Genomic DNA, 26745 nt, shown 5'->3' on the forward strand with positions numbered 1-26745 from the left:
TGTTGGGGTTACAGACTGACTTTGCACTCTTGCACAGATCTCGTTCCAAGGGTTTTCCTAACACAGAGGACAGAATTTAACTCAGCTTCTGTTTCACTCTCTGGTATTAATTATCTCTCATGCTACAAAGCACGCGTTCGTAACAAGTGTGCACCTAATTTCAAGCTACTAATGGAGCAGCACAGCTCAAACTGTTTTAGTCAACTAATTGTGCAAACTACTGTTCCCCTTAGGAAGACCCCTACTCATAATTGTAGCAATACTCAGCCCTCAACCAGCTCTTCTAGTCCTCGGAAGCTCATTAAAGCAGTAACTCCAATAACAAATTCCTGGAAGTCCATGTAATGCTTTAGGTGAGTGCTATTAGTCCCATTTTACAGATGGAGAAACCAGGAAAGAAAAGCTCTGCCACTTGCCCTAAACCACAGCAAGCACAAGTTCCAGGGTTGGACTGTTAAGTGAAGGATTGGTGCCTTCCAGCTCTGTGGTTAGATAATTAAACCAGGCCTTCCTCTTCTCTTGAAGCTAATCTGTGAAAAATGAGTGCCTTCTCTTTAACAGGTTTCCAAGCATGTATGAAAAGAGGAATTTATGACCTACAATTTATGTAACATTTCCTTTTCATAAATCAATTTATTAAAGCTCTGGAGAAGCTTCCAAAGGCTCTGATCCAGCAGTACAATTAAGACGTGTCCATAACCTCAGACAAGTAAATTGTCCCCTTGAAGTGCTTCCCTGGACGAGGGCCAAAGAAATTCTGCTTCTCCCCTGAGTCAAAGTTCAGATGTAAAAAGGGGAAAATAATTCATCAAAAGTTTAGTAAGCTGCAGAGTCGTGGTAGAGCTCTGCCAGCCTTCTGCATTAACACCTCACACTCCTAAGAACTGGCCCTGGGCAGAGCATTGCCTCCTTACTGATAGGCTCTGCTGGAGCGGCAAACCTCGCCTGGAGCTGAGCAGGAGTTTGGCAGATCCCACAGCCAGGAAATGTGAAGCTTTGGAGGGGACACAGTACTAGCAACACTCCTGGGGTGTAAGCTCTGTTTTGTTCAGCTACTACTTCCTTGTAAGGACTATTCTCACAGGAGAATGAAGCGCTGGGGTACTTCAAAGATTGGGAGCGTTTTGCAAGGTTTGGCATAGTGAAACACTTTGAGGAGAGGACTGCTCACACCTTTTCCTGGACTCCTTCGCTGGTAAATACTTGAGAGACAGTACTGAACATACTGTTATGTGTCACTGGCAGCCTCTCTGGGAAGCTGTGCCAAGGACAGCTCCTCTAATCTGCTGAAAGACCTCCGTGTCGAGGTCGTGTGGAGCAAGCAGAGGTAAACAGACCTTGCGCTAGCTGAAAGCGTGCAACGGGACGTTAAATGCTAACAGAAAGCCTGCGGTCCTGGGGACAAGAGGGGAACGTGACTAATTAGCAGGGTAACACAAAGAAGTCTTCTCCGCCCTGGCACGCCGGCTCCTAGGGATGTACATTTCCATATCAAGACGTCCCTCGAGCTTTGCCTACTCGGGCTGCTACTCAGTACCCCAGTGCTGGCTGTCATGCTGCAAACGCAGCGCTGCCAGACTCCACAGCCCAGCCGCCCGCCTTACAGAAGGCAACACCAGGAGCAGCACATTTCCAAGACGACACTTACATCTACGATGAGGAAGTCCAGCCAGCACCAGGCATTGGTGAAATACTTCTTGAAGCCGTAAGCCACCCATTTCAGGAGCATTTCCAGGACGAAGATGTATGTGAACACCTTGTCAGCATATTCCAGCATGGTTTTGATGTTTTTTCGATCTTCAAGGTAAATATCTTCAAAAGCCTGCAAGCACAAAAGGCTGATTAAACCCTTGCCCCGAGCTGCATTGGAAAGCATGGCTGCTGCACTGCAAGCCTGCAGTGCTATGGGAGGGGACATCACATACTGTCAGCAATCTCTGATGTGTCTTAATGTCATCAACAGAAAGAGTGCAAGGAGCAGACAGGAGATCTCACAGAGAGAGTGATTGGCATTGGAATGGGCTGCCCAGGGAGGTGGTGGAGTCAGCGTGCCTGGAGGTGTTGGAGCCAAGCCTGGCTGGGGCACTTAGTGCCATGGCCTGGTTGGTTGGGTAGGGATGGGGGTTAGGTTGGGCTGGATAAGCTTGGAGCTCTCTTCCAACCTGGTTGATTCTAGGACTCTATGATCTGTTCAGCTTACCCTCATAAAGGATACAGGCATAATTATCTCCTTCCAGCCTCTGCTGGTTGCACTGAGCAGACATCCTTGGAGTGTAAGAAGAGCTTAAGCACCCTAAATTTGGGAAAATGGATCTGTGAGCAGGTTGCCACCCCAGGCTGCCTGAGGTCATGCTGCCTCAGCTCCCCTTGGCTGTGCCACTGCTACGAAGGCATCTCAGATGTCAGAAGGCACAGGGCATCTTCAGGAGGCAGAATCTGAAGCTTTTTAGTCAAATATGTCTTATTGGTAAAGATGAAAAATTGAGTTATTAACCTATGTGTGCTACAGAGTGCTGAAGTTCCCTGGCTTCTGTTCAGCCATCACATTTCAGGTAGCTATAGCTGTCTGCTTCAAGAAATGCTCATTATTATTCACTTAACAGACCAATTATGTTTTAAAGGTCATGGTATCTATCTACCCATCCCATCTGTCTCTCTAGCTGATCTAATGCAGGCCATCACCAAAGGACTTTCAGTATTTGTATCAAATACAAGCAACTTAATAACCCCTTTAAAATATTTAAGGTATAAACCAAGATGCCTACTATAAAATGATACACCTACTAAAGTAAAACAGAGAAAGCTGCATCACAATTTGTCTTTCACTTTACAATGTGTGTCAAATGAAATGCAGGATGCTAGTGTCAGGGTTGCACAAACATGGACTTGTTTGGGGCTTTGATCTCAAGCAGAGGATCTGCTTCCCCTGCTGCTCTAGCAACTGCCATTACAAGCTGCTCCCATCTTCCTGTGACCTGGATAACCCAAGAGGTTAGTTTGGTCCCACTATGTGACTCAGAGACTTGGCAGCAAGATACAGCAGCCTTTGAGAGGGTCTGTGCTAATCATCTTAATTATCTGCATTTACATATTTCCAGATCTGTAGCTACTTTCTGAAGAACTTCAAAAAGTTAGCAACCACCCAGTGCCTGGAGATACAAGAAGTGTGTTACTTGTCACTCAAGCAGTCACAATGCTCTTTTGCCTGCCAGGGAACAGTAATTAATCTGACAAGAAAACCTTGGCAGCCTGTGCCAAAGCTTGTCCATTTGTCCCCACACTTTAGGGTGACGTTTGCACTGTGACTCTGTCTCCTATCTTGCCTTCAAAAACGATATTTCAAGAGTGTGAAAGAGCTGTTGGAGAAAGCCACAGAAAGCAATACAGAGAGCTTGGAGTTTATCAGCTCTTGTAGGGGATCACTCCCTTTGTCAGATGACTTGCTGTACTTTGCAATTACTGCAAAAATAACAACCAACCATTTAAAGTGGTTTCCTCCACTCCCTCCTTTGCTCTCCCCCTACTTTCTACACTATCCCATCAAAAAGTACATTGTGTTTTGTCTCCTACAAGCACACTGTGACTCAGGAAGCAGCTTAATAAGGGATGAAATATGTGCTACCTGAATGCCTCAGGTGCACTGCACTCCTGATGAGCTGTGAATACTACCCAGATGATAAAACTTTGGTGCTCTGCATTTTTCCCGGTGACAAGGGATGAAATCTTGGCAATGTAAAATATCATCAAGGTTATTTCTTCTGCTTTGCTTTGTGTGTTGAAAAAAAGAGTTAAACAGAATACTTGCAGTGTTATCCACAAATGCTATTAAAGCACAGGGTCCTGGATTGGGTGCTTATCACTTAAATGCTTAAGAAGGAGCTTTGGATCTCTTGCAGTAAGCTCTAGATATATTTTGATGGTTTAACTACTACACACAAATACAACCTGGCTTTTAAATTCCCTTAAGAACTTAGCATAGAATCACAGAATGGGTTAGGTTGGAAGGGACCTCAAAGCTCAGCCAGTTCCACCCCCCCTGCCATAGGCAGGGACACCTCCCACTAGAACAGGTCACTCAAGGTCTCATCCAACCTGGTCCTGAACATCTCCATGGAGGTTGTGGATGACAGAATCACAGAATGTGATCTTTGATTCTTTGCTTCTGTGCTCCACAACCTCCCTGGGCAGCCTGTGCCAGTGTCTCACCACCCTCACTGCAAACAGCTTCTTCCTAACATCCACCTCGAATCTCCCCTCTGCCAGTTCAAACCCATTACTCCTCGTCCTGTCATTACCAGACCTTGTCAATAGTCCCTCCACAGCCTTCCTGTAGCCTTCTCCAGATACTGGAAGGCCACTCCAAGGTCTCCTCCAAGCCTTCTCTTCTCCAGGCTGCACAGCCCCAACTCTCTCAGCTTGTCCTCACAGCAGAGCTGCTGCAGCCCTCTCAGCATCTTGGTGGCCTCCTCTGCACTGGCTCCAACACTTCCATGTCCTGCTTGTGCTGGGGGCTCCAGAACTGCAGCCAGGACTGCAGATGAGATCTGAGGAGAGCAGAGCCAAGGGGCAGAATCCCCTTCCTTGCCCTATGCCCACACTGCTCTTGCTGCAGCCCAGCACAGGGTTGTGTCTGGGCTGCACTCACACTGCAGGCTCCTGTTGAGCTTTGCATTGCCCCAGACCCACAGGGCCTGTTCCTCAGGGCTGCTCTCAGCCATTCCCCATCCAGCCTGGGGTTGTGCTTGGGATTGCACCCACCGAGGTGCAGGACCTTACACTTGGCCTTGTTGATCTCCCCTCGCACAGAGCTAACCTGAAAGATCACAGAGTAGTACCTGAATGCAGGCAGTGGAAACTGAGGTGTGCAGCGCAGGGCTGCCTAGCTCGGCTCTTTGCATTACACGTGTAAGGCAGCGCGTTTCTCTCAGTGCATTACAGCAAGTGACATGCCCCTTTGCAACGTGTTAAAAAATTAACATGCTGATTCTCCAGCTGGTGCAAAAACTGTCAGAATCCATCCAGGTCAGTAGAGCTATGACAACATTCAGCAGTCTACTGTTCACCCAAGTTTCTCAGCCTCTTACTTTTCATAATAAAATAACCCCCCCACCCTGGCCCCGGGTGAAATTTCAGCCCTTTCCTGGAGGACCAGGAGAAGAGTCCAGTCCTTTCCTTTCTGCATCAACATTTATGTATTTCTAACCTCTTGTGTCCCTGGAGAGACTTTCTTTAAACTACATAAACACAGCACTTCTGTGTTTTCCTCTTTTTTTAGGCCACTGATAATCTGTGTTTCTCTCCTCTGGAGTTTCTTCAATTAGCCCATGTCTTTCCCAAAGTACAATGCCCAGAGCTGAAGCTAGTGCTCCAGCTGAGGCCTCCTTGATGCCAACTGGAGTGGAAGAACATGCTTATTTACACAGCCCAGTGGGGTGTTCAGCTTCTGTGTGGTGCTGGGATGCAGTTTATCTATCCTGTTTGTTGCCTGCTCACTCTCCAGCTCTTTTACCAGTCATAGAATAGAATCATAGCATCATAGAATCAAGCAGGTTGGAAGAGACCTCCAAGATCATCCAATCCAACCTAGCACCCAACCCTGGACAATCAACCAGACCATGGCACTAAGTGCGCCAGCCAGGCTTGGCTTCAACACCTCCAGCCACAGCCACTCCACCACCTCCCTGGGCAGCCCATTCCAATGCCAATCACTCTCTCTGACAACAACTTCCTCCTCACATCCAGCCTGAACCTGCCCTGGCACAGCTTGACACTGTGTCCCCTTGTTCTGCCTGCAAGAAGAGCCCAACCCCAGCTGCCTACAGCCTCCCTTCAGGTAGCTGCAGGCAGCAATGGGCTCTGCCCTGAGCCTCCTCTGCTGCAGGCTGCACACCCCCAGCTCCCTCAGCCTCTCCTCACAGGGCTGTGCTCCAGGCCCCTCCCCAGCCTTGCTGCCCTTCTCTGGACACCTTCCAGCACCTCAACATCTCTCTTGAACTGAGGAGCCCAGAACTGGACACAGCAGTCAAGGGGTGGCCTGAGCAGTGCTAAGCAGAAGAACCTCCCTTGTCCTGTTGGCCACACTGCTCCTGAGCCAGCCCAGGATGCCATTGGCTCTGCTGCCCACCTGGGAACACTGCTGCCTCCTCTTCAGCTCCTCTCTGCCAGTACCCTCAGGTTCCTCTCTGCCTGGCTGTTCTCAGCCACTCTGGCCCCAGCCTGTAGTGCTACTTGGGGTTGTTGTGGCCAAAGTGTAGAACCCTGCCCTTGGCCTTGTTCAGTCTCATCCCATTGGCCTCTGCCCACCCATCCAGCCTGGCCAGGTCCCTCTGCAGGGCTCTCCTACCCTCCAACAGATCCTCAGCTGCTCCTAGCTTGGTGTCATCTGCACACTTACTGATGATCAAACGTCAGAGGCAGGTAACTGGAGAAGACTTTCTTGAGACCCATGCCCACTAGGAAACGCTGTTACGCTTACCAAGGCTCCGCTGCTCAGCAGGATCATGAATATGATGAAGGTTTCAAACCAGTTGTGTTCAACAATTCTGTAGCAGGTTTTCCGCAGCCTCCACCAAACTTTGCCTGGAAATTTTGTGATGTCCACGGAACAACAAGGGAAGAATCTTACACAAACTGAAAAGGAGCAAACAAAAACCAAAGCATTTGTTACAAACAAACAAAGCAAAAGGCCATTTGTAATAAGGAGATGCTAAGCAATATTTCTTCTAACAATAAACTGGCTGCATGGAACATCTCCTGCCTTGTTTCCATCACCAACCTCTTCTGCTCTGCCCTTCAGTTCCCCCTCTCAGTCAGCTATGACACAACATTCAAAATCGCTCTAAATGTGCCCCAGTGATTTCTCCCAATGGTTTTGATGATACAGAATGCATTGGCCATGAGTCACCAGCGCAACAGGTCAGTCATGTTTGTGTTACCTGAGCTCTGCCACTGCCTCTGATCAGAACTAATGACTCTGTCAGGGTATTACCAACAGCTTTCACAGCCTTTTGAATGGAGACAGGACATTTTCTTGGTGCTGTTGACACCACCAGAATTACTAATGCAATTCAGTGAAAGAGAGGGGAGGGGAGGAGGTTCTACGGAAGAGACTCAGAGAGCAAAAGCAGGAGCAGATTTTGATCTCTTGGGCTCTTGTGAGCTTATCAAGGCATTAGAACAACTTTGCAAATATATTTAGGTGGCAAAATCCCCTTTAATGTCAGCAGAAATTTAGATATCCAATCCACAGCAGGTTCTCCAGTGCTTCACAGCCAGGAGGACACCCTGGTAGCCAGGACTTGTCCTTTTCCAGGCTGGCCTTTCAGCCTTCTGTCAGGCAATGTGACTCAAATTTGACAACATTGCTGATAAGACAGACACTCAGAAACTACTTTAGTGTTAAAATGCATTTAGCCCGTGTGTTGCATAGAAAGAGACTTGGCTATGAGACAAAAACACCACCACAGGCCAATTACTGCCATAGCTGAAAGGTGGCCAAGGTCACTGCCATGTCTCAAAGGATACAACTGCTTAGAAGTGGCAAGAGAGGACATCTCACCATGTAATGTAATGCAATGTTATTGCATGTAGAAACAATATTTGAGCAAGGGAGCTTGGGAAGGAAAGAGAGTGAGTGTCAAAGATACAGAGACAGCAGATGCTGCTAATTCAAGGTGGCATAACTGAGGTGCTTGAGCTGCAAGTGATATGCAAGGAGATCAAGTGCAACTCTTGGGATGCCAGGATTCCCAAGCAGCTGGAAGCTGGGCTGTGCTGGCAGCAGGCTCTGCCACGAGGAGGAGAAATGCTGAATCTGCTGTGGTCCTCCCGGCATTTTCTGTAAATATTTATTACCCCAGATCCCTGCTATGTTGCCTACATGCACCATTCACAGAGCTCCCCTTTGCCTCACAGTTCTGAGATTTTGGTTAGGTGTAGGCTTTGGCTGTGTGAAATTTTGGTATGGGTCTAGCAGGACAGTCAATTGTTTTTGCAAAGGTAATGGGATAGTGATGGGATAGTAACTGCCTGTCCTCTAAGTGCTGCATCACACAGACCCACACCAGGATACTCACACGGCAGTTCTGCTTAAAGATGCCCGTGCAGTATAATCCCACCAGCATGGCACGACAGAGGGGGCTGCTAGCCACGTCCCTCAGTGCTACTGGGAAAGACTCTTACAGCACTTCTCACCCCACAACCTGTATGGGCATCACCACCTTCCAGGTGCCTGACCCACACTCAGCACTGTTATGCATGTACCCTGCTCATCTGATTGCTAACTCAGCTTTCTCTCAGGAAGAGCAAAGACTTAGATTTATCATTCCTCAAGTGAACAGCCTAATGAGCAGGTTGTTCACTATGGAAGTGTGGATTTCTCAAGCTTAAGTAAAAATCCCCCATTATACCAAAAGTAATCATTGCTTCTCCACGAGCCTCCCATAAACAGTTTCAACTGGGAGGAAAAAATCAGCTTTTCACAGAATCACAGAATCAAGCAGGTTGGAAGAGACCTCCAAGCTCATCCAGTCCAACCTAGCACCCAGCCCTGGCCAAGCAACCAGACCATGGCACTAAGTGCCTCATCCAGGCTTGGCTTCAACACCTCCAGGCACAGCCACTCCACCACCTTCCTGGGCAGCCCATTCCAATGCCAATCACTCTCTCTGCCAACAACTTCCTCCTCACATCCAGCCTAGACCTCCCCTGCCACAGCTTCAGACTGTGTCCCCTTGTTCTGTTGCTCTTTGCCTGGGAGAAGAGCCCAACCCTCACCTTTTCTTTATGACTATAAACATTGGTGCAGAAAGCTTCCCCTCTTCTCCTGAGTTACCTCCTAGATGAAGCCTTAGCTCTTCAGTCCCTAGAGGAATGCCTAGGCCCAGCTTGTAACAGGCCTGACATGCTCTCTCATACTCTCACAGCACAGAAATGCTCTCTTAAGTAGTGTTGGAAAAGGTTAGGATCTTTCAGGAAGTGTTTTTTCCCACTGTAAGACAGTTGGATGAATCATTCCCTGGAGGAGTCTGCCTCTGTCTCTTCACTGCACAGGGAGCCTACATCATTACCTGAGCACGGCTAAAATTAGTGGATCACCTTCACATTAAATACTAATGAGCAGTGCACCATGAGTCCCAAAGTCACTTCCTTTCTGATGGAAAACACTTACAAAAGGGTAAAAACAGGCTACTGCTGATTCAGTCAGCTTTCATCTGATCATCTACACATGCAGAGAGGCATTTTAAAGACAGAGAGCTACAGGCCAGCCGCTTTTTGCAGTTCTTTTTTTTTTTTTTGGATGGCTTTCATGCAATTCCAGTCTGAAAAAAACAGTCCTAGCTACAGACAGTAATACCTTGAAAAATCCAAAATAGCTCCTCAGATGAGTCAGCCCAAAATCACAGTGCTATTAAATCCTATGCCTTTGATTGGGCCCAATTCAGACATGTTTAGACCAGGTTCTGTTACAATTACTGATGTCAAGTAGCACTCCCACGAAAAACTCTGCTGGCTGCAGTTCAGATGAAATGCTACCTTTAGCCATTTCTAAATCAAACAAACAAACAAAAGACATGGAAAGTAAAAAGAAAAGTGAGCAGAAACAGATCTTTTCATCAATTAGTGAACTTCTATTCCCATTAAAACTGTTCTGATTCCTCTCAGTGACTCTTATTTCATACTTGTGCTTTTCTGGACTCTCCTAATGCTGATAGCTTCTTGTTCCGGTGACCTTGACCCAAGCTGAAATGCTGAATTAGAAGCTTCACATAACCCAACAAAAGAAGTCTTTTGCTGTTTGTTCTTACCATTTTAATGAAATCAAAACATAAAAACTTTCCAATGTTTTTAAGGCATAACCTGGTGAGGGTCTGAGCAATCATAACTCCAGCTGCCTTCTGTGACAATGCAGGTGGCCCGAAGAGCCCAGCTTTCAGGTTTTGAAAGCTGCTTTATCCACATGAGGAAGACTATTCATTAACACCTTTTAGCACAGCAAGTGCTACGGCAGGAATAAACACTTTGGCATTTCTTTTAAGAGCATTACTCATACTGCCTTGTCTAACAGATTTGTGCTATCCCCTTGAAATCAGTGCTGATAGGGAACAGAGTGTGTGGAAGAAGCTGACCACCTTGAGAACTAGGACTAAATTAATATTGGGCTACTTTGGGTTTGGGTTGGTTTTTTTGAGAGGCACTGTGATTTATATTGGGCTACATCTTTTTTAAGAGTAAGCTGACTCATTTCCACAGTGGCCTTTTGAGTTGTAGGTTACTACTCTACAGAAACACAGAACAGCAGAAAAAGCCTCCCCAAAGGGTCAGGTTACCTGCTGGTAAATCAGCAGAGCTGTGCTGAGCCGCCCTGGTGGTCACCGTGCCCAAGAACGTCTGTTATCAATTCCCCTCTGAACATCACATCCCACCTCTCAGGAAACAGACAGCTATTTACCAAGAAACCTTTCCAACCCCATCAGTCTACCACATTATTTACTCTTTGTTTTTCATAACAAGGGAATCATTCCCTTCAGTCATTGGCACATCCTAGAGCACAATCACAAACCCCAGATGAAAACAGGTCTTGAAGTTCAGCCTCCACTGCACATGTGACAGAGAAATCTCTTACTTAAGCATCTGCCACAACGATAAACAAGTTACTGGAAAAAAAAAGCCAACCCCACAACAAACAGGCAGGGGAAATTCAATTTACAATGCATTTTGTGTGAATATTCCTTTGGTTTCCAGGTTCAGGTTTTCTAGCCTGGTGCATTGCAACCGTGGAGCTGTTAGACTTGATTGCATTAGCTTACTGCACTGGGAAAAAAGAGCTCTCTGTAAATGTGGGAGCTATCCTGCAAGAACTTGCTGCTGCATCCGTGACAGCTAAGCCTACTGACTTCAGGCTTATGAGTCAGGACTGTGAATCTGCTGCTTGTTCACACCAATATATACATTTACATCAAATTGAGAGATGCATTTTGGGTGGGTTGGGCTGCTGCTTCTCTTCAAGAAACCAAGAAGACAGGCTCATTTCTCCTCTACTGCTGTCCACTAAGCCAGGTACCTTGTGTTCAAACTGCAGTCATTTTGCTACTGTCTTTACAGAGGAGATTCCCAATTACTGGGATATTCAGTTTTAGGACAAAATAATATTTTGCTTAGCTATGAATGCTGGTTACAGCATTGCTTGATTTGACACATGGGAAATACAGCCTCCTCAGCACAAACTCCAGCAAGCAGGTATTCATAACATGGTCTGAATATATATGCACCCGCCAAGCTCAGTTTCTAATGACTAGCACCCTGACTAGCAGAGCTTGTTCCTAAGGAAGAAAGCAAGGCTGGCTGTAGTGCTTTTGCAAGACTGCAGCTGTCTCCATCTAGAGGAAACATGATTTCCTTATTTACAGTATCACAGTATCACAGTATCACCAAGGTTGGAAGAGACCTCACAGATCATCAAGTCCAACCCTTTACCACAGTGCCCAAGGCTAGACCATGGCACCAAGTGCCACATCCAACCTTGCCTTGAACTGCCCCAGGGACGACGACTCCACCACCTCCCCAGGCAGCCCATTCCAGTGTCCAATGACTCTCTCAGTGAAGAACTTTCTCCTCACCTCGAGCCGAAATTTCCCCTGGCGCAGCCTGAGGCTGTGTCCTCTTGTTCTGGAGCTGGCCACCTGAGAGAAGAGAGCAACCTCCTCCTGGCCACAACCACCCCTCAGGTAGTTGTAGACAGCAATAAGGTCACCCCTGAGCCTCCTCTTCTCCAGGCTAAACAACCCCAGCTCCCTAAGCCTCTCCTCGTAGGGCTTGTGCTCAAGGCCTCTCACCAGCCTCGTCGCCCTTCTCTGGCCCTACCAACCCACTGGCATTCACAGCTGGGGTTAATATTGGGCATCTCTGAGGCTGACAGGGAAGATATTTGCCATCACTGTCTCCAGCATTTGAGTATCCAAGACAGCTACAAAGGTCTGAGTCTTTTCTTACATACTACAACCATGTGCTGCCAAGAGAGCATCTGACAAAGCCACAGCCTACCAGGTGGTTTTGCTCTTTCAAGGGCTTTACAAATGTACATTTCTTGTTTATCTCCTCAAAACTTGTCCTCTTGGAGGTCACAATAAATGATCATGCGATGCCTTGAAGCAAAGGCAGCAGGCAGCCTGGTCTCTACCAATGCCGGCCCTGCTCTGAGTGAGGGGGTGGATGAACTGAAATCCAGAAGGCCTGCCTAACATGAATTAATTCATTCTTTACATGATATGCTCTGGGACTCTGAGAATCTTCTGTTATATGAAAATTGTATGCCACAAAACACTAAGGTGGCCTTCCTGATGGAAAAATACACTGCACCGTGGGTATTCTGGCTGGAGGAAAGAGATACTCAGGGTTGTTCCATGTTGGGTTTTGCTTGCTTGGTTGGACAACAATGAATGCATTTTGTTGGGCACGGTGGGGTAGCATTTAGCTTTCAAACATCATCTCGTGGCACTGCCTATAGCTCAGTTCAGATTTGCTCAGTTTTAGCGGCCTGATTTTGCTCCTCTTTGTTCATTTCTAAAGAGCCACTAAGTGTGGTTGGAGAGGGCTCAACGCAGAGCCCGACGTGAATCAGAGGAACTTCACTGGCGTGTGGCACTACCCAGCTGCACAGTTGCTCCTAGGCAGTCACATGAAAACCCAGCTTTGGGCGCCCTTGGTGTCACGAGTTGCCATCAACCACGAGTTGGGCAAGGAGCTCATGCTTGCGTGACCATCTGATGATACTGGCTTGAAACCTTTGCCAGCGGGCAGCAGCTGGGGAATTACGCTCAAGGGCTTGGTGAAAACTTTCTCCTATTAGGGTCTGGGAATGAGGAGCCTGCTGGGGCCAGGGGGCTCTCTCTGGATGACCTTCTATGAGGCACAGAAGATAATGTCCAGACAGATAGCAGGTTTTGATGCAGAGAACACATACCGATGGAGGCAACAGGAGGCATCTCTAGGGAAAAGTGCCTGAACAGCTGGCATTGCCTAGATGTTGCTTTCCCATCCACTGGCAACAAGAATGGCATCTCCATTTCTGTCAGGGGTTTCCCAGCAAAACTTGCTATCTGACAGAGTTCTGACCCTACCTTGGCTTCATATTTCCTAACCCAAGAATATTCCCCACAGACCCTAATCAAAGCTATTTTGAGATGATAAGGAATTAACAAGTCTCCCCATGAAAAAGTGACCTATGGCTTATCTGGGTCACCCAACTCCAGGAAAACTGTGACCTCAGCAACTTCCAGCAACTATTTCAAGAACATGCATTATCTTCCTTGCCTTTGTTATCTCAAAAAGGGGGCTGAATTTGGAACATATTTGTTCAGGACATAACCTAAGCTGGATGTGTTCAGAAATGTCATAGTTTGACTTTAGAGAGCTGGTGAGCTTACACAGTAAGAAGTTAACCCATCCCCTCCTGCTCTCCCTCTTCCCCTCACCTAATCTCCCTCTCTCCAAAATACTAGCCTCCCAGCAAGAGCAAATACTCTCGTATCTCTTTATTGCAAGACAGTAAAGGCCATTCTAGATTATCCTGTCCAGTGTATCCCCTTCAACATTTCCATTTCAGTACTTTATAGCCATCTGAGGTAGCCAGATTGCTTGATTGCTTGCTTGTTTTTTATCTAGACTGAAATGATAACTGCAGCAGCAGAACAAGGGGACACAGTCTCAAGTTGTGCCGGGGGAGATCTAGTCTGGATGTTAGGAGGAAGTTGTTGCCAGAGAGAGTGACTGGCATTGGAATGGGCTGCCCAAGGAGGTGGTGGAGTGGCCGTGCCTGGAGGTGTTGAAGCCAAGCCTGGCTGGGGCACTTAGTGCCATGGTCTGGTTGACTGGCCAGGGCTGGGTGCTAGGTTGGACTGGATGAGCTTGGAGGTCTCTTCCAAGCTGCTTGATTCTATGAAGTTTAATTGCATTGTTAAGTCCTGGTTAAAATATTGGAAAGTAGTAAATGTAAGATTATAGGAAAACATTTTGTTCTTCTTCATAAATGAAAACAAATGTTACTGCATTGCAGTGACAATCACTTGGACTTGCAGCTTACTGTATTTTCACTTGAAATTTTATGAGTGGACATTTCATGTGTCAAGTTCATAAACTTTTGTCAAATCCACAAAGAATGTGATCACACTTGGACTACACGGCAGCCTCTGAAAAATCTGTATGGATATGCTCCATACAGGAAAGCAGAGTAGATATGTCACCTCCAACTGCACCCCCAGTCCCCCCAGACACCTTGCACTGGGCCAAGGGCTGGGAGCAGGCTGTCCTTCAATTCCCATTCAGAGTTCAAGGCTCAACTGGCTGTACTCTGGGTAAAGAGGAAAATGCTCTGACTTGTGGGACTGGTGAGAAACTAGGAGACATGAAGAATAAAAGCCAAAAAGCAAGGGCAAGGATGGCTCAGGGTGAAGGGAGCAGAAGCTTGAATGTCATGCAGAACAAACGTGAGGTTCAGCCTCATTTCTGCAACTCTCTACTGCCAGGTTGGCAAGCGAGTTTCAAAGGTAGCATAATGCTTCCAGTGATCCACCTAAAGGAGCACCATTTGCTGCCCTGTGTTCCACTGTCAGCACTGGAGAAGCTCTGATAATCTGCTCCTGCACAATAGAGTTTGAGGTTATTTTAAGAAAGAGCAAACTGCAGAGTGCTGCTGCTCTGGGGATGAAGTGGTGGGGGTGTGATGCCCACCTTAATTCTTTCAGAAACAGGCAGGTGATCATGGCCAGACGTGGCTTCCAGATTGGCAAGCCAGCAGCTGGCTAGCCCTGGTTGTTTCAGCAGTTAGACATTTCTCTCTTTGCTGTGCACAGCAGAGATTGCTATTCACTTGCCTCATTAAGAGATAGATTGTGAAAGAAGGAAAACACCAGATCTGTTGTCTAAATGTTACTCTATGGGCCAGAGTAGTTACACCAAGCTTCCTTCCACAGCTGCATTAATTTTTGGCTACTGCTTTTAAGCAGAGCTGCCAAAACAATGTTTAGATCTTAGGGACATTTGTAAGCCCTGAAGGGCTCCCTTACCTCATTCAATCATCTTTCTCACAGATACAGAGATGCACATTTTTGCTGACTTCAGGGGCATTCAAATGCCCAGCAAACCATCTCTGTCTGATTCCATCTGAGCAGCTCTGGTTTTATTTAGAATAATTCTTGAATTTTCAAGGGAATAGACTAGCATTCAGCTAACTTTTCCTAACCCAGTTTTAAGGGAAAATAAGGAAGCTGAGATAGCTCTTGGAATAAAACTCAGTCTGAGGAGAAACAGCTTAAGTTGTTATTTTTACTTTAAATATTTACTTTAAAATAGATCTTCTGTTGTAGCTGGGTTCTGAAGGAGGTGACTGTTAAGAAAATGAACAAAATATGCTGCAATTAAGTATAAAAGAGTTATGTAAATGTGAATTGTTGTTATCTAAAGTAATTAAGTAAAATACCCTTTACATACCACATCCTGGTCAGATGAATGTACAAGATGTGCCAATCTTAACATCCCTTAAAATGAGTGGGAAAGAGTCCCTGGGACTCACAAACTCTTCAGGCAGCTTCTGCTAACTACCTACCTACATTTAAGCAACAAAAACACCCTGATCTGGTCAGTCTACACACACTGGCAGGCAAAAATCTTCATTGGTCATGTCAGAAAAGTCAACATTAAAAAACCTCAAACCCTTTATTGGACAAATTATGATTAAAAATATCCTAGCATGTAGAAGCTGCATAGTCATTTCGAGCATGCTTTTGGCTTATCTCCCCTTGGCAATTCAGAGACTAATGCTGATAACAAGTGATTTTTGAGTGTGCATTTGGAGCAAGAAATTAAGAGCATCCAGTGAAATACCACAGCAAGCAGCCAGAACAATGCAGTGTAAAGGTGGAGAGATGCTCACTAAGAGAAGAGAAGGTTTCTTGCCACAGCATAGCAGCAAAATATGCAGGCCCTTACCTTCAGGGAAGCAATCTTCAGGCTCCATCAGCTCCTCAGCAAACTCAGGGATCTGCTCCAGCAGTTCTGCAGGATTTGTCAAATCCACTGTGCTGCCTTCAGAAAGACTGATTTCATCAAGCTTGTTGTCACCAAGAGCAAAGATGAGGAAAACAAATTGATCAATTGCCCTGGAGGAAGTGGCTGAGTTTTTATTGTACTAACCAATATCCCAGCTAAAGCCACCACAACAGAGACACTGCCATGCACTGCACCTGGTGCCCATCCTCAGGTAACAGCCCTGCCTACGCTGCAGGGAGCTAGCAGTTGACTCATCAACAAGAACAAAAAGTTAACACACAGAACTTACTCTTTAAAGAAACAGAGAAGCAAACTGCAGAAAGACAGTGAGCAGCCATCAAGCGTTGATGGTAGGTGGAAGCTTGGAATGATGGAGCCACTCATGATCTTAAGGCTTGTACATCCTGGAGGCTCACACCTTTAGACTAGGGGTGGGGGCAGAAGTGGAACGTAGCTCCTAAAATACTGAAGGATGAATTTGATGACCTCTGCTGGGTTCCTGTCTCCAGGGTTTCATTCCTGAGACTTCTCATCCACCTCTGATGGGTGAAATCTGCCCCTTGGCAGCCATGACCATGATCTGCTCCCTGCTGACACAGTTTCTCCTCTGAGATGAGCAGAAATCACTCTACCAGCAGAAAGCACTCACACAGTGCTGCAGGAACACATGATTTGGTCCCTTGCTTCTTGGTCACACACTTTTGATCTTAAGGTGATGCAGGAGGAGGGACATACAGCTTTTAAAAGCCTTTCATCATCTCTATCCCATGCCTGGAATATTTGACACCATCATCTTAGGCATGTTGTATACATCCAGTGTTTCTCAAAGCCTCCTTTGCAAGACAGGGACAAGAACAGTCCCTCTCCCTGAAGCATTGGTTGTCTTACCTGTTCAGAGCAGGAACTCTCAAGCAGACCTGGGTAAAACATTTCTAGGGAATTTAGCACTTTAGAAAATTGTTTTAGAGGGTGAATTTGCTATTAAAAGAGGTAAGACACCTGATTAAATGTCACCCAAATATGAGGAAGACATTTCATTTCGGGCTGAAACTCTCTTTTAACAGATCCAAGCCATTTTCTTTGGAGGAAAGCAGGATGTCTTTCCCAGGCTTTATCTTACTAGCTACAATAAAACTTTCCTATTTTGTGTTAATGCAAAATTGTATTTCACTTGATTATTCAGGCCACTAAGGTGAAAGATCTAATACATGCCCAACCCTCCTCACCTTTTGGTTTTGCTTTGGTTTTTCCTCTCCTCACTCTATTAGAGTACTGTAAGTGAGTAACACCAAAGCTGGCATTTTCCATAGGTCACATGAACGCAAAATAGCTACAAGCAGGAGTCAGCAGTGGATTGTTTGATAACTGCCTCATTGTTTGAGTACCTACTGAAATGTTGTGCTTCGTCTTGCAATACTACTGTTTCAGTTTAAAAACAGACAACAAAAGGGGCCAGTAGTACTTACTCATGCTTTTAAACAACCTATGCCAGAGTCAGATGGCACATAAATGCTACTTTCCTGAAGATGATGGTGATGGAGTTAGAGAACAGGCGCAGCTTTAGGTATTTATTATTAATGTGGAAATGGGCCCTCTGGTTTCCAGTATAGACAGCCAATGCAAAATTTATAGCTGAATTCAGAGAAATGCTGGACCTGGGGTAAAATGGGTAAGACTGAACATTCCAGCAACGCTTGCGAGCAGGGATGGAAGCTACTTGTTTGCAATTAGCTGCAGCATCCAGAAGGTCATAATCTTGGCTAGAGTTTTTAATGCTCTCCTGAAAAGGACTGCAAACAATCAAGGAGAGACCTTTTAAAAAGAGTCAGAACAGAAAGCACAGGTCAAATACACGGATAAAGCTTCTTAAAAATCCATATTCAGTATGCAGCTGCTGTACAGAGCCCATTTTCTACAGACTACCAATAGTATATGAGGGTGGAAAAAAATATCATGCCAAGTTTTAGCACAGCCAGAGCTTTCTGGTATTGTTCATTAGGGAATGCCTTTAGACATTGTCTGTTCTCTTACGAATCTATCACAACAGAGACTACCAAAATGCTCCTAAATGATATACAGCTGTAGGATGTAGAAAATAGGGGCTCCAGTGAGAAAAGAAGTCTTGTTGGATATAATTCTTACCAACAGACAGAAGTCAAAGTATACAGTGAGAACAGCAACAGCTCAACAGCATTGTCAGAGAGCTGGATTTAGCAGAGACAGGTTAGGAGAGTTACAGAACACAGTATGATGCAATTATATTAGAATACGAGGAAGGCATCTTAAAGAACCAAGAATTCTCAAGAGTTATTTATCAGGAGGACTTTTCAGAAGATACTAGAATCCCAGTGTCAAAGGGAGGTGGGGAACATGCAAGACAAAATAGACAGGATTGCTTCTGAAAAGCCTTCATTAAAGAAGAGGCAGCGGAGATGGATTCAGAAAACACCAGACAAATGTTTGAGGGTCCAAAGTGGGACTAGAAAAAGAATGAACTATATGGGAGAGGAGGGAAAGATTAGGAAAGCTCTTAGGAAAGAAGCAAAGGTTACTCGTTGCCATGAAGGTTAAAGGGATTAGGAAGGTTTCCGTGAAGTCAGTGATAGAAAGAAACGAGCTAGGGATACTGTAACAAGTGACGGGGAGATGTAACTGACAAAATTCACTTGCCTAAGAAAATAAACTACTTTTCAAAGAATCCAACAAGGGGGTCAATAAAAAGAAGGGGGAGAGGCTGTCAGAACGAATGCAGATGTAAGCAGAGAACTATCTCGAAAGCCTGAAAGGTATGCAAATCAGCAGAGCCAGACAAGGCACATGGCAGGGTAAAGGGATCCAGCACGCCGAGTTAACACATCATTAGCGATCGATAGTGAGCGCTCATGGAAAGCTGGAAACGGCCCAGGAGAGAAGCAGTAAGTAAACACAACACTGAGCTCAGAGAAGGGGGAAAGGGAATAATCATGGGAATCACAGATCACTAACCACGGGCTGTAGCCGGTGATTACAGTAAATGAAACAAAGGCTCGGAGGAGAAAGGGAGAATGGCTTTTGGGAGTGAAATACTGTAGACACATAAAGGCAGCGAGCTGCCTCTCCTGTCTGCTAAGAGTACTGTACGCAGACAGGGCACAATGAGGCCAAAAGAAGGCAAAAAGGACAAATACAAAATCTTCTTCTTTCTGGGAACAAGAGTGGAGCAGTGCGCCAGGCAGAGACAAAGGGATCTGACAGAAGCCCCTTTGCAAGACCTCCCTCTGGTGCAGGTATCCATGCTGCAGAGGCAAGTTCTACATGTGAAGAGGCTGTTTTAACCTGAGCAGGGCTTCCACACCCCATATTTGTGTCTGTAACAGGGACACATTGATCTGAATGAGGTTTTTAAAAAGCCTTTAGCAGTGAGATGCTTAAACCTCACTGAAAGGCAATGTTTGGCCAAGGCTTAACTCTCTCACATCCCCTGCTCTCTCCCTCACCTTTGATAATCACAGTCTCAGTAGATCAAATTGACATACGATACAGAAACCTTCAAAACCTCCTAGATGTCTGTTACAGCAAAGTCTACTTTCAAAATAAATTGTAATTGGCTTGAATTCTTCCACTGCTGTGTGGAGAAAAGCCACCCTAAGGAGCCAAATACAGCATAAACTTTCTTTTCAGAGGAGGAGGGCTATAAGGATTAGAGTCAGCATTATCTTCCCTGGAGATATAGAAGAGATATCAGTATAATCCTTATGCTAGCTGATAACACTGAACTGGAGAGAGCATTGAAACTGAGGGAGCAGAAAGGAAAAGAGAAGTGAACCATAGAGAGAACATGGCAAAATGGGACTTGGGTCAGAACAGTCCAAATGAGAGAATTCAGGGAAAATTTCAGTTGAAACCTTAGAAACCTGGAGCAACATTTAAAAAATTAGACTTGGTTTTGCAGTGGAATATAACAATATAGAAAAACCATACAGAACAAACACGTCCAGAAAATGTGCCACTTCCTCTCCTTCTGATTCTGTGGAATTTGTATCTGAAATGTTGTGCTTAATCTTTGACAGAGCAACTCCAAAAAGGAGCAGTTGAGAGAGTTGCAAAGAAGAGGTAAAACAATTCAGAAAGAGGGCACTGAGACACTGATTTACAAGAAATAATTAAACAGAGGAACAATGGTGTGTGGCTTGAGGGGCTCAGCCAAAGGCAAGAGGAAGCAAATAACAGCCTTACATGAAGTTATGTCCATTCATAAAAAGATAATGATGGGTAAAAGTGGAAAAAGAGAGCAGTGAAATGATACTTCAAAGACAAAAATCCTGGCCATTAGGCAATGCACCTGGCCATGAGATTTCTAAACAACCGAAATGTTTCCTTCAGTAAATGAAGAAATCTAAGCTGTCTGACACCTACAGAGGGAGATTCTGCAAAGCTCTGTAAGATACTTAGTGGGGTAGTCTTTTGGCAGAGAAATCAACCAGTTTGCTCTCTGAGGTCTTATCCACCTGTGAGAGCAACGCTTTTATTTCTGTGGTGTCTTTCTGACGATGCACATAGGATGAATTTGTATCATGTAATTTCTATTATTCATTTTACTATTTATTTATTTATCTATCTAGTTATTATTGATTAATTTATTTGTTTTTTACAATGTGCCCTTTTCTGACATCAAGTGGTTTATTCAGGAGGCACACAATGCTTCCTGTTGTTGACTGAATCACCCAAAGCCCTGTCTCCTGGGCATACCAAATCTATCACTCCTTCACAGTTGCTGGCTTTATTTGGCTAGCTGCATGTTCTTGGGACATCCATCATAAAGACAATTAGCATGTCCTTGTGTGCCAGGACAAAGACTACTGAATAGGAGGACTCTAAGTATGTAACGTCCACACAAGATCTGGCCTTCAAAAATAGCATCCTCCGGGCTTTGTTCTTTCATGTTGGCATTCATAGCCTCATGTGAACTTCCGTTTGATTTCAGATCATCCCTGGATTGCTGCCATATTCCTCCACCTCTCTCTAAGTGGCTGCAAATAGAATCAATTATACTCCACTATAGAAAGGTGACATTTGTGTCCCAGGACCCTTTGAAAGTTGAGGGAGGAAATGGGGATTATGTCTTTATCACGATGTTGCTGAATATATCAAGGGTAGAATGTTCCTGATTTATCATGACATTTTGTTGCAGCACTAAAAAAAGGACACAGCTTTCCAGCCTTCATGTTAGCATCACAGGGTTTATCTCAAAGAGATGTTTAGACACGAGAGATACCTAATCTCCAGAGAGAAAAGTTCCTGAAACTGTCTTCTAAAGGTTTAGCTTTCTTTGGTAAATATATATATAATTTCCTCCCTGCCCTGAGACTGAAATATCAAATATTCAGGTCTCCTTCCTCTAAAGTTTGAGACCTTTTGTTTTGGAAGATGAAGTTCAGTAGACCAGAAAGTATTCTGGCAAGAAGGATTGCTCCTTAAAGAAATGCTTCAAGGATAGAGGATTTTGGTTTCCTGTGAGCAGAAGTTAGCTCACCTAAGTGTACAGCTCACTTAGTTACAGTAGGTTCCCTTTATAACCAGTTGAAAGAAACAGACACTTTTGGAAGAGGATTCATCTGACTTAATTAAACTGTTGCTTTCATTTGGAGATGAGACATATGTACCAAACTACTCTGCCTCCAGATCCCCACTGACTACAAAGGAGGCTCAAGCAAGTTCAGATGCACAAGTCTTCATTTAACTCAGTATATTCCACCCCATATGAAAATATGAATCAGCAGGCCTGGAGAAGGTGAGCTCTGAGATGAGTCTGTTTCTTGTTGCCCTGTGGAGCTTTCACGGGGTCGAGTCCTACTGGCACAAACTTGCCGGGTTTTCTAGCAGAGCTGAGAAGGACATGATGCAGATTGATACTGTGCCACTCTTTACTTTTCACTAGTTTAGCCCCCCCCAAATCCACTACTAGTTCCAATCTCAAGGAGCTATAGAGTCATGACCCAAACCCTCCAGTTACAAAGAGAGGATTCTATCAGTTTCTAACAGTGACTGCAATGATTTGTCAATAAAATGCTAAATCTGAATGGGAAAGAAATCCCCCCAGGAGGATACTGCAAATGTAGAGCCTGGACTCACTCTGCATACAGTGCCCATTCAGGTGTTTATGGTATTCATGATTACAAGGACAAGATAACCCTACAAACTGAACATAAACATGGATGTGTCTGTACATGAGCGAGCTCCACTTGGGCCAACACCAGCTGAATGACCCCAGGCTTACTATTTGGTTAGCATCTTCACTTCAGCTATTTAAATTGTTGCACCATCCTTCTGTGTGTGCTAACAGGAAAAAAGAATGGCAGTCTGTGACAGAGAGAACTTAAGGTACAGATCTGCCAAGTCAGCAGACGCCACACTTAGAGACACTTTTTAGTGGGAAACCCTCACTCAAATATGTGCTCCTAAAAGAAGACAGTAGCATTACATACGATTTTAGGTTGTGGCCTTTTGGTTGTTGTGGGTGGGGTTTTTGTTTGGTTGGTTTGTTTGTTTGTTTCCCAAAGCCTCTTACAATCCCATCTTATTTTATAATGCACATTTTCCAAGCTTTCCAATTATTTTTATAACAATAAAATCTCTTCTTTACAAAGACTGCAATACCTATGGTGTACCACTGCTTTCCTACCCCTTGAGTGATGTGTTTTTACAAGCCATAAACACCACAAAAGTCAGTGGCATGCACTATGGAGCTGGTGCAATGGATTGCATGCAGTACCAGGCAGGAAAGTTGTTTCTGTTACCTCTTTTTGCCCTAGTGGAGGTGGTGGCTCAGCCTTCAGCTGCTTATCCACGTGCAACTCACTTAACTCTTCACAAATCTCAGAGTTCTGACTCCGGACGCCTGGGCTTTGGCATCGCTGCCCCCTCAGCTGCAGCTGTTTGTCCTGCTGGAAATAATCCTAGATGGGTTTATTTTCTTTTCTTTGATAGCATGCTTATTTCTTAAGGAGAACTTCCCAGCTAGGAAAGAAAATAATCTGGGCTATACTTGTCAGGGGATGGCACCTTAACGTAAATGGCAAGAAACCTGGTAACAAAAGCTTATGCTGTAACTTTAGAGCTTTCACAACTGGATGTGCCAAGATATGTGGCTGTAGAAAAGGGAAATACAAACTAGCCATTTTTTTTCCCAGATGTTGTTGCTGGATTGGGAGGAAATTCCCTTAAAATATCCATTTTGAGTCTGCTTTTGAGACTCAACCTTCCCTCAGTGACCTGAGGCTCACAGAAAGGCACTTGCAGTTCAGCTGAATAACTGAGGGCCGCCCTCGGAGGTGGTGATACTCAGTGTTAAATCCGGAGAAAGGCACCAGCACAACACCCAGCGCTGTGCTATGAGCCTGCTCGAAACACGGGGGAGAAAAGCACAACCAGAGGAGACAAGATACACATTAAAGGGGAGGAAAACGCCAAGTTCACCAGAAGAGATAAAAGGCACCTAAAAGCTGACCTGGAAAACCTGCAGGTAAACACATCAAATCCAGCAGCTCCTATTCAGCAAAACACTTAAGGCTACACTGCACTCACTGATGCCAACAAAGTTAACCACAGGTTGAAAGGAAAGCACACCATTAAGCATGTCCTTAAAAACAGATGGACTCTGGAACCATAGAATCATGAAAGGTAAGGGTTGGAAGGGATCTCTGGAGACCATAAAGTCCAACCCAGCTGCCAAAGAAGGATCACCTCGGGCCGACCGCACAGGGTTTGGAAAGTCTCTAGAGAAGGAACCTCCATAACCTCTCAAGGTCAAAGCAGTGTTTAGTATTTTTTCCTGCAAACACATCTGACTAGACCCAGTGCTTACTGGAATGAACAGTGCCATTAAATACAGCCACTCTTTCCTGGGGTGATGATTACTGCTGCTGAGCTCTCTGGAAGTACTTCCAGGACTGACGGCAGAGGAGAGTACCGTTGGCAGGGCTGGTGCCTGCATCTGAAGGCGCAGGTTCTCTGCTGGTCTAAATCCGTGTGGCTTTATTGATTCACCTGAGACAGGGATTCCTCTGAAACCTCTGTAGCTGCTCACAGAACTACCATTGCTCATCCTGACACTGCTAGTAAGATATTAATAAAACCCTAGCCAGTTTCAAAGAGCTGTGCTGAATTGCTTACAGAAGGACTTCCATGCTGAGAAAAAAATTACAAGCATACCAGGATTTCAACAGGAATTATTTAAACCTATTTATCTTTCACTTGTCCACCTCTTTTTTCCCCCTCTTGCTTGACTGACATTCAACATTATTCATGTATTAAGTGAGTTTCCCTTCCCCAGGCAGCCACAGCCTACCTGCCTCAGTTCTAAAGCCACATAACCACAGGGAGTCTCTCAAGAGGTACCAGGAGCAGAAAAAACCCCACTTTATTCCAAATATAACTATCTGAAAGAACAGATGACACAAAGGAAGCAGTTGGTTAAGCAAATTGCTCTCCGTATAAATACTTTCAGACTGCCGGGTTCGTACCAGCCCTTTCAAATGTCTCTCTGTGTTTCCAGCAAATTAATTTAAAATCAAATTACTTGTTTCCTGCTTCAGAAGGCATGTGGTCTAAAACAGATTCTAACTTTAATAAATTAAATTATGGACGTCCAAGCCTGTACCCTCCGCATCAGAATGTACTGCATACGACTCTAGGCACAGCTTGGCACTGACCTTTGCAGGCCAAAGCCTCTTCTTCTCAATGCAGTGTTCATACAGCTTGGTACTAAGCAATCCTAATGGCACCTTATTGGTTATAGCCCCAAAACAGCAGAAACAATTGCTTCATGTGCAAAGGGCAATGGAATCTGAGGTGACATCTCAAGTTCACTTACACAGAAAGGTGCACTCGTATTCAGTTGGAACAAGGCAGTGTAGGAGAACAGACTACGTAATTCAGCTGACCTAACGCGCATTTGAGTTGTAAAGCAAATGACTGCACTAAGATAAAGTCCACTGCCCAATTTACACCACTTCTCTTTTGCTAACCCCTTTGCGTGGTAGCAAGACTTTGTTAGAGACTATAAACTCCAGGAAATGCAGGCTCAGCTGCTCCCCTGAAATCATGCTTGTACCAAGCATCTGAAGAGTTAATGCTAATTAAAACTGATTAAATATATGCTGGTAAATTGTCTAGTGTACATGTGCTTGGAAAAGAATCCAGTTCATCCTCTGCTTTCAAACTCACCCTGCCAATTTATAAACTGGGAGAATTACTAATGCTAGGACAAGAGGAAATGGCCTGAAGTTGCATCAGGGGAGGTTTAGGTTGGCTGCTGGGAGGAAGTTCTTTCCTGAGTGGGTGGTCAGCACTGGACCAGGCTGCCCAAGGAGGTGGTGGAGTCACCATCCCTGGAGGTGTTTAAAAGGAGAGTGGATGTGGTGCTATGGTCTGGTGATGAAGGCTGCTGGGATGAAGGTTGGACTGGATGATCTGGTGGTCCTTTCCAACCATAGCCATTCATAGATGTTGTGCTGAGGGATTTGGTTTAGTCAAGGACTTTCCAGTGTGAAACTAATGATTGGACTGGAGGAGCTTGAAAGGCTTTGCCAATCTAAGAAATTCTGTGGTGCTGTGATCCCAAAAGGAATCTAGAGAGTTTTGTGCAAGCAACCGCTGCCATCCCTTGTAAGCCACTGTAAGGGATGGAGCAGTCTCACCACACAGCACCTGAGGACCAGCACAGACCTGTCTGGGAGAAGGTGCCTTTGGTTCATGTTGTTTAACTTTGGGTTGTTTGCCTTTGTTCTGATTCCAGATGATTTGTTGTTCTGGCAGCGCCAGCAGCAGGTTTATCTGCTGTAAAGCTCCCTCCCCAGCGTGGGTGGTTTATATAATCTGGTTTTAATTTCTGTATCAAGTGCCAGGTTGCCAAGGCAATACACATGATGGTAATATTTATTGATTTGCTTGTTTTCATAATTTATAAAGTGAAACCATTCAGCCACAGACAAACTCAGTGAGTGCAAACGCAGGGTTGGGAGCACAGGACAGCTCCTTTGCAGCACAACCCAAAAGTTTGCCGACATCTGCTCTCCTGTGTTCCCTAAAATCCTGCCAGCACCACACTGGTAGTCAGCACAGGGAGTAGGTCAGACCCACTGTTGCCCCTTTGCATGCTGCAGGCCAGTTGTGGCACCAGAAAAACAGCAACTGGCTTGAAAATGCTGCATCATCTGGGTGACATCTCAAGTGTGTGCATAGGCTCACATACTTGTTTGCTGACACAAATACATATAAAGGCTCCACACTGTGCTGTGCCTCTGAAAAGCAGAGATTGGCTAATTGTCTGAGGCTCAAATGGGGATTAGTGCAAATGCCACTCCTTTGGAAGGAGGACTTGCAGTTGGCAAAACAAGACAAATACCTGTCATCAGCACAGATTAATCTTATTCCTTCCCCGTGGAAAGACAATTTTTTCCATCTTGTGCAAACAAATTTAGAAAGAGGATCCCAGGACCTGCCTTTCAGAGCATGATCAGCTCAAATGTGTTCTACTGATGCTTCACTTGCTTCCTAGAACTTAACTTTGGTTTGTAACATTTGTCCCTGTTGTGGGAAAGAAAATGTGCAAAGCCTTTGATGGCAGGAAGCTTCCTGTCCCAAGCAGGTGGGGTGGCAAGAGAGAATTGTCTCTGACACCCTCCCTGCTTGCAATTGTCACTGTAGAGCTGGCAAGCAAGA

General features: G+C 45.2%; 1 protein-coding gene across 2 annotated transcripts in view; it reads right to left on the reverse strand.

Annotated features, from left to right (window-relative positions):
* SCN5A (sodium voltage-gated channel alpha subunit 5) overlaps window positions 1-26745 on the reverse strand; it is a 184023-nt gene that overhangs the window by 41296 nt on the left and 115982 nt on the right. The window contains exons 17-20 of one of the 2 annotated variants that reach the window (XM_064162881.1): window positions 22821-22964; window positions 15985-16105; window positions 6476-6630; window positions 1649-1822 (exon numbers count right to left, since the gene is read on the reverse strand). In XM_064162881.1, the coding sequence (XP_064018951.1) occupies window positions 1649-1822; window positions 6476-6630; window positions 15985-16105; window positions 22821-22964 (594 nt within the window). Of the gene's footprint in view, window positions 1-1648; window positions 1823-6475; window positions 6631-15984; window positions 16106-22820; window positions 22968-26745 lie in introns of both variants that reach the window. The other variant, XM_064162879.1, reaches the window with a different exon arrangement.

The sequence above is a fragment of the Pogoniulus pusillus genome, chromosome 23, assembly GCF_015220805.1.
Source record: "Pogoniulus pusillus isolate bPogPus1 chromosome 23, bPogPus1.pri, whole genome shotgun sequence".
Classification (NCBI taxonomy): domain Eukaryota; kingdom Metazoa; phylum Chordata; class Aves; order Piciformes; family Lybiidae; genus Pogoniulus; species Pogoniulus pusillus.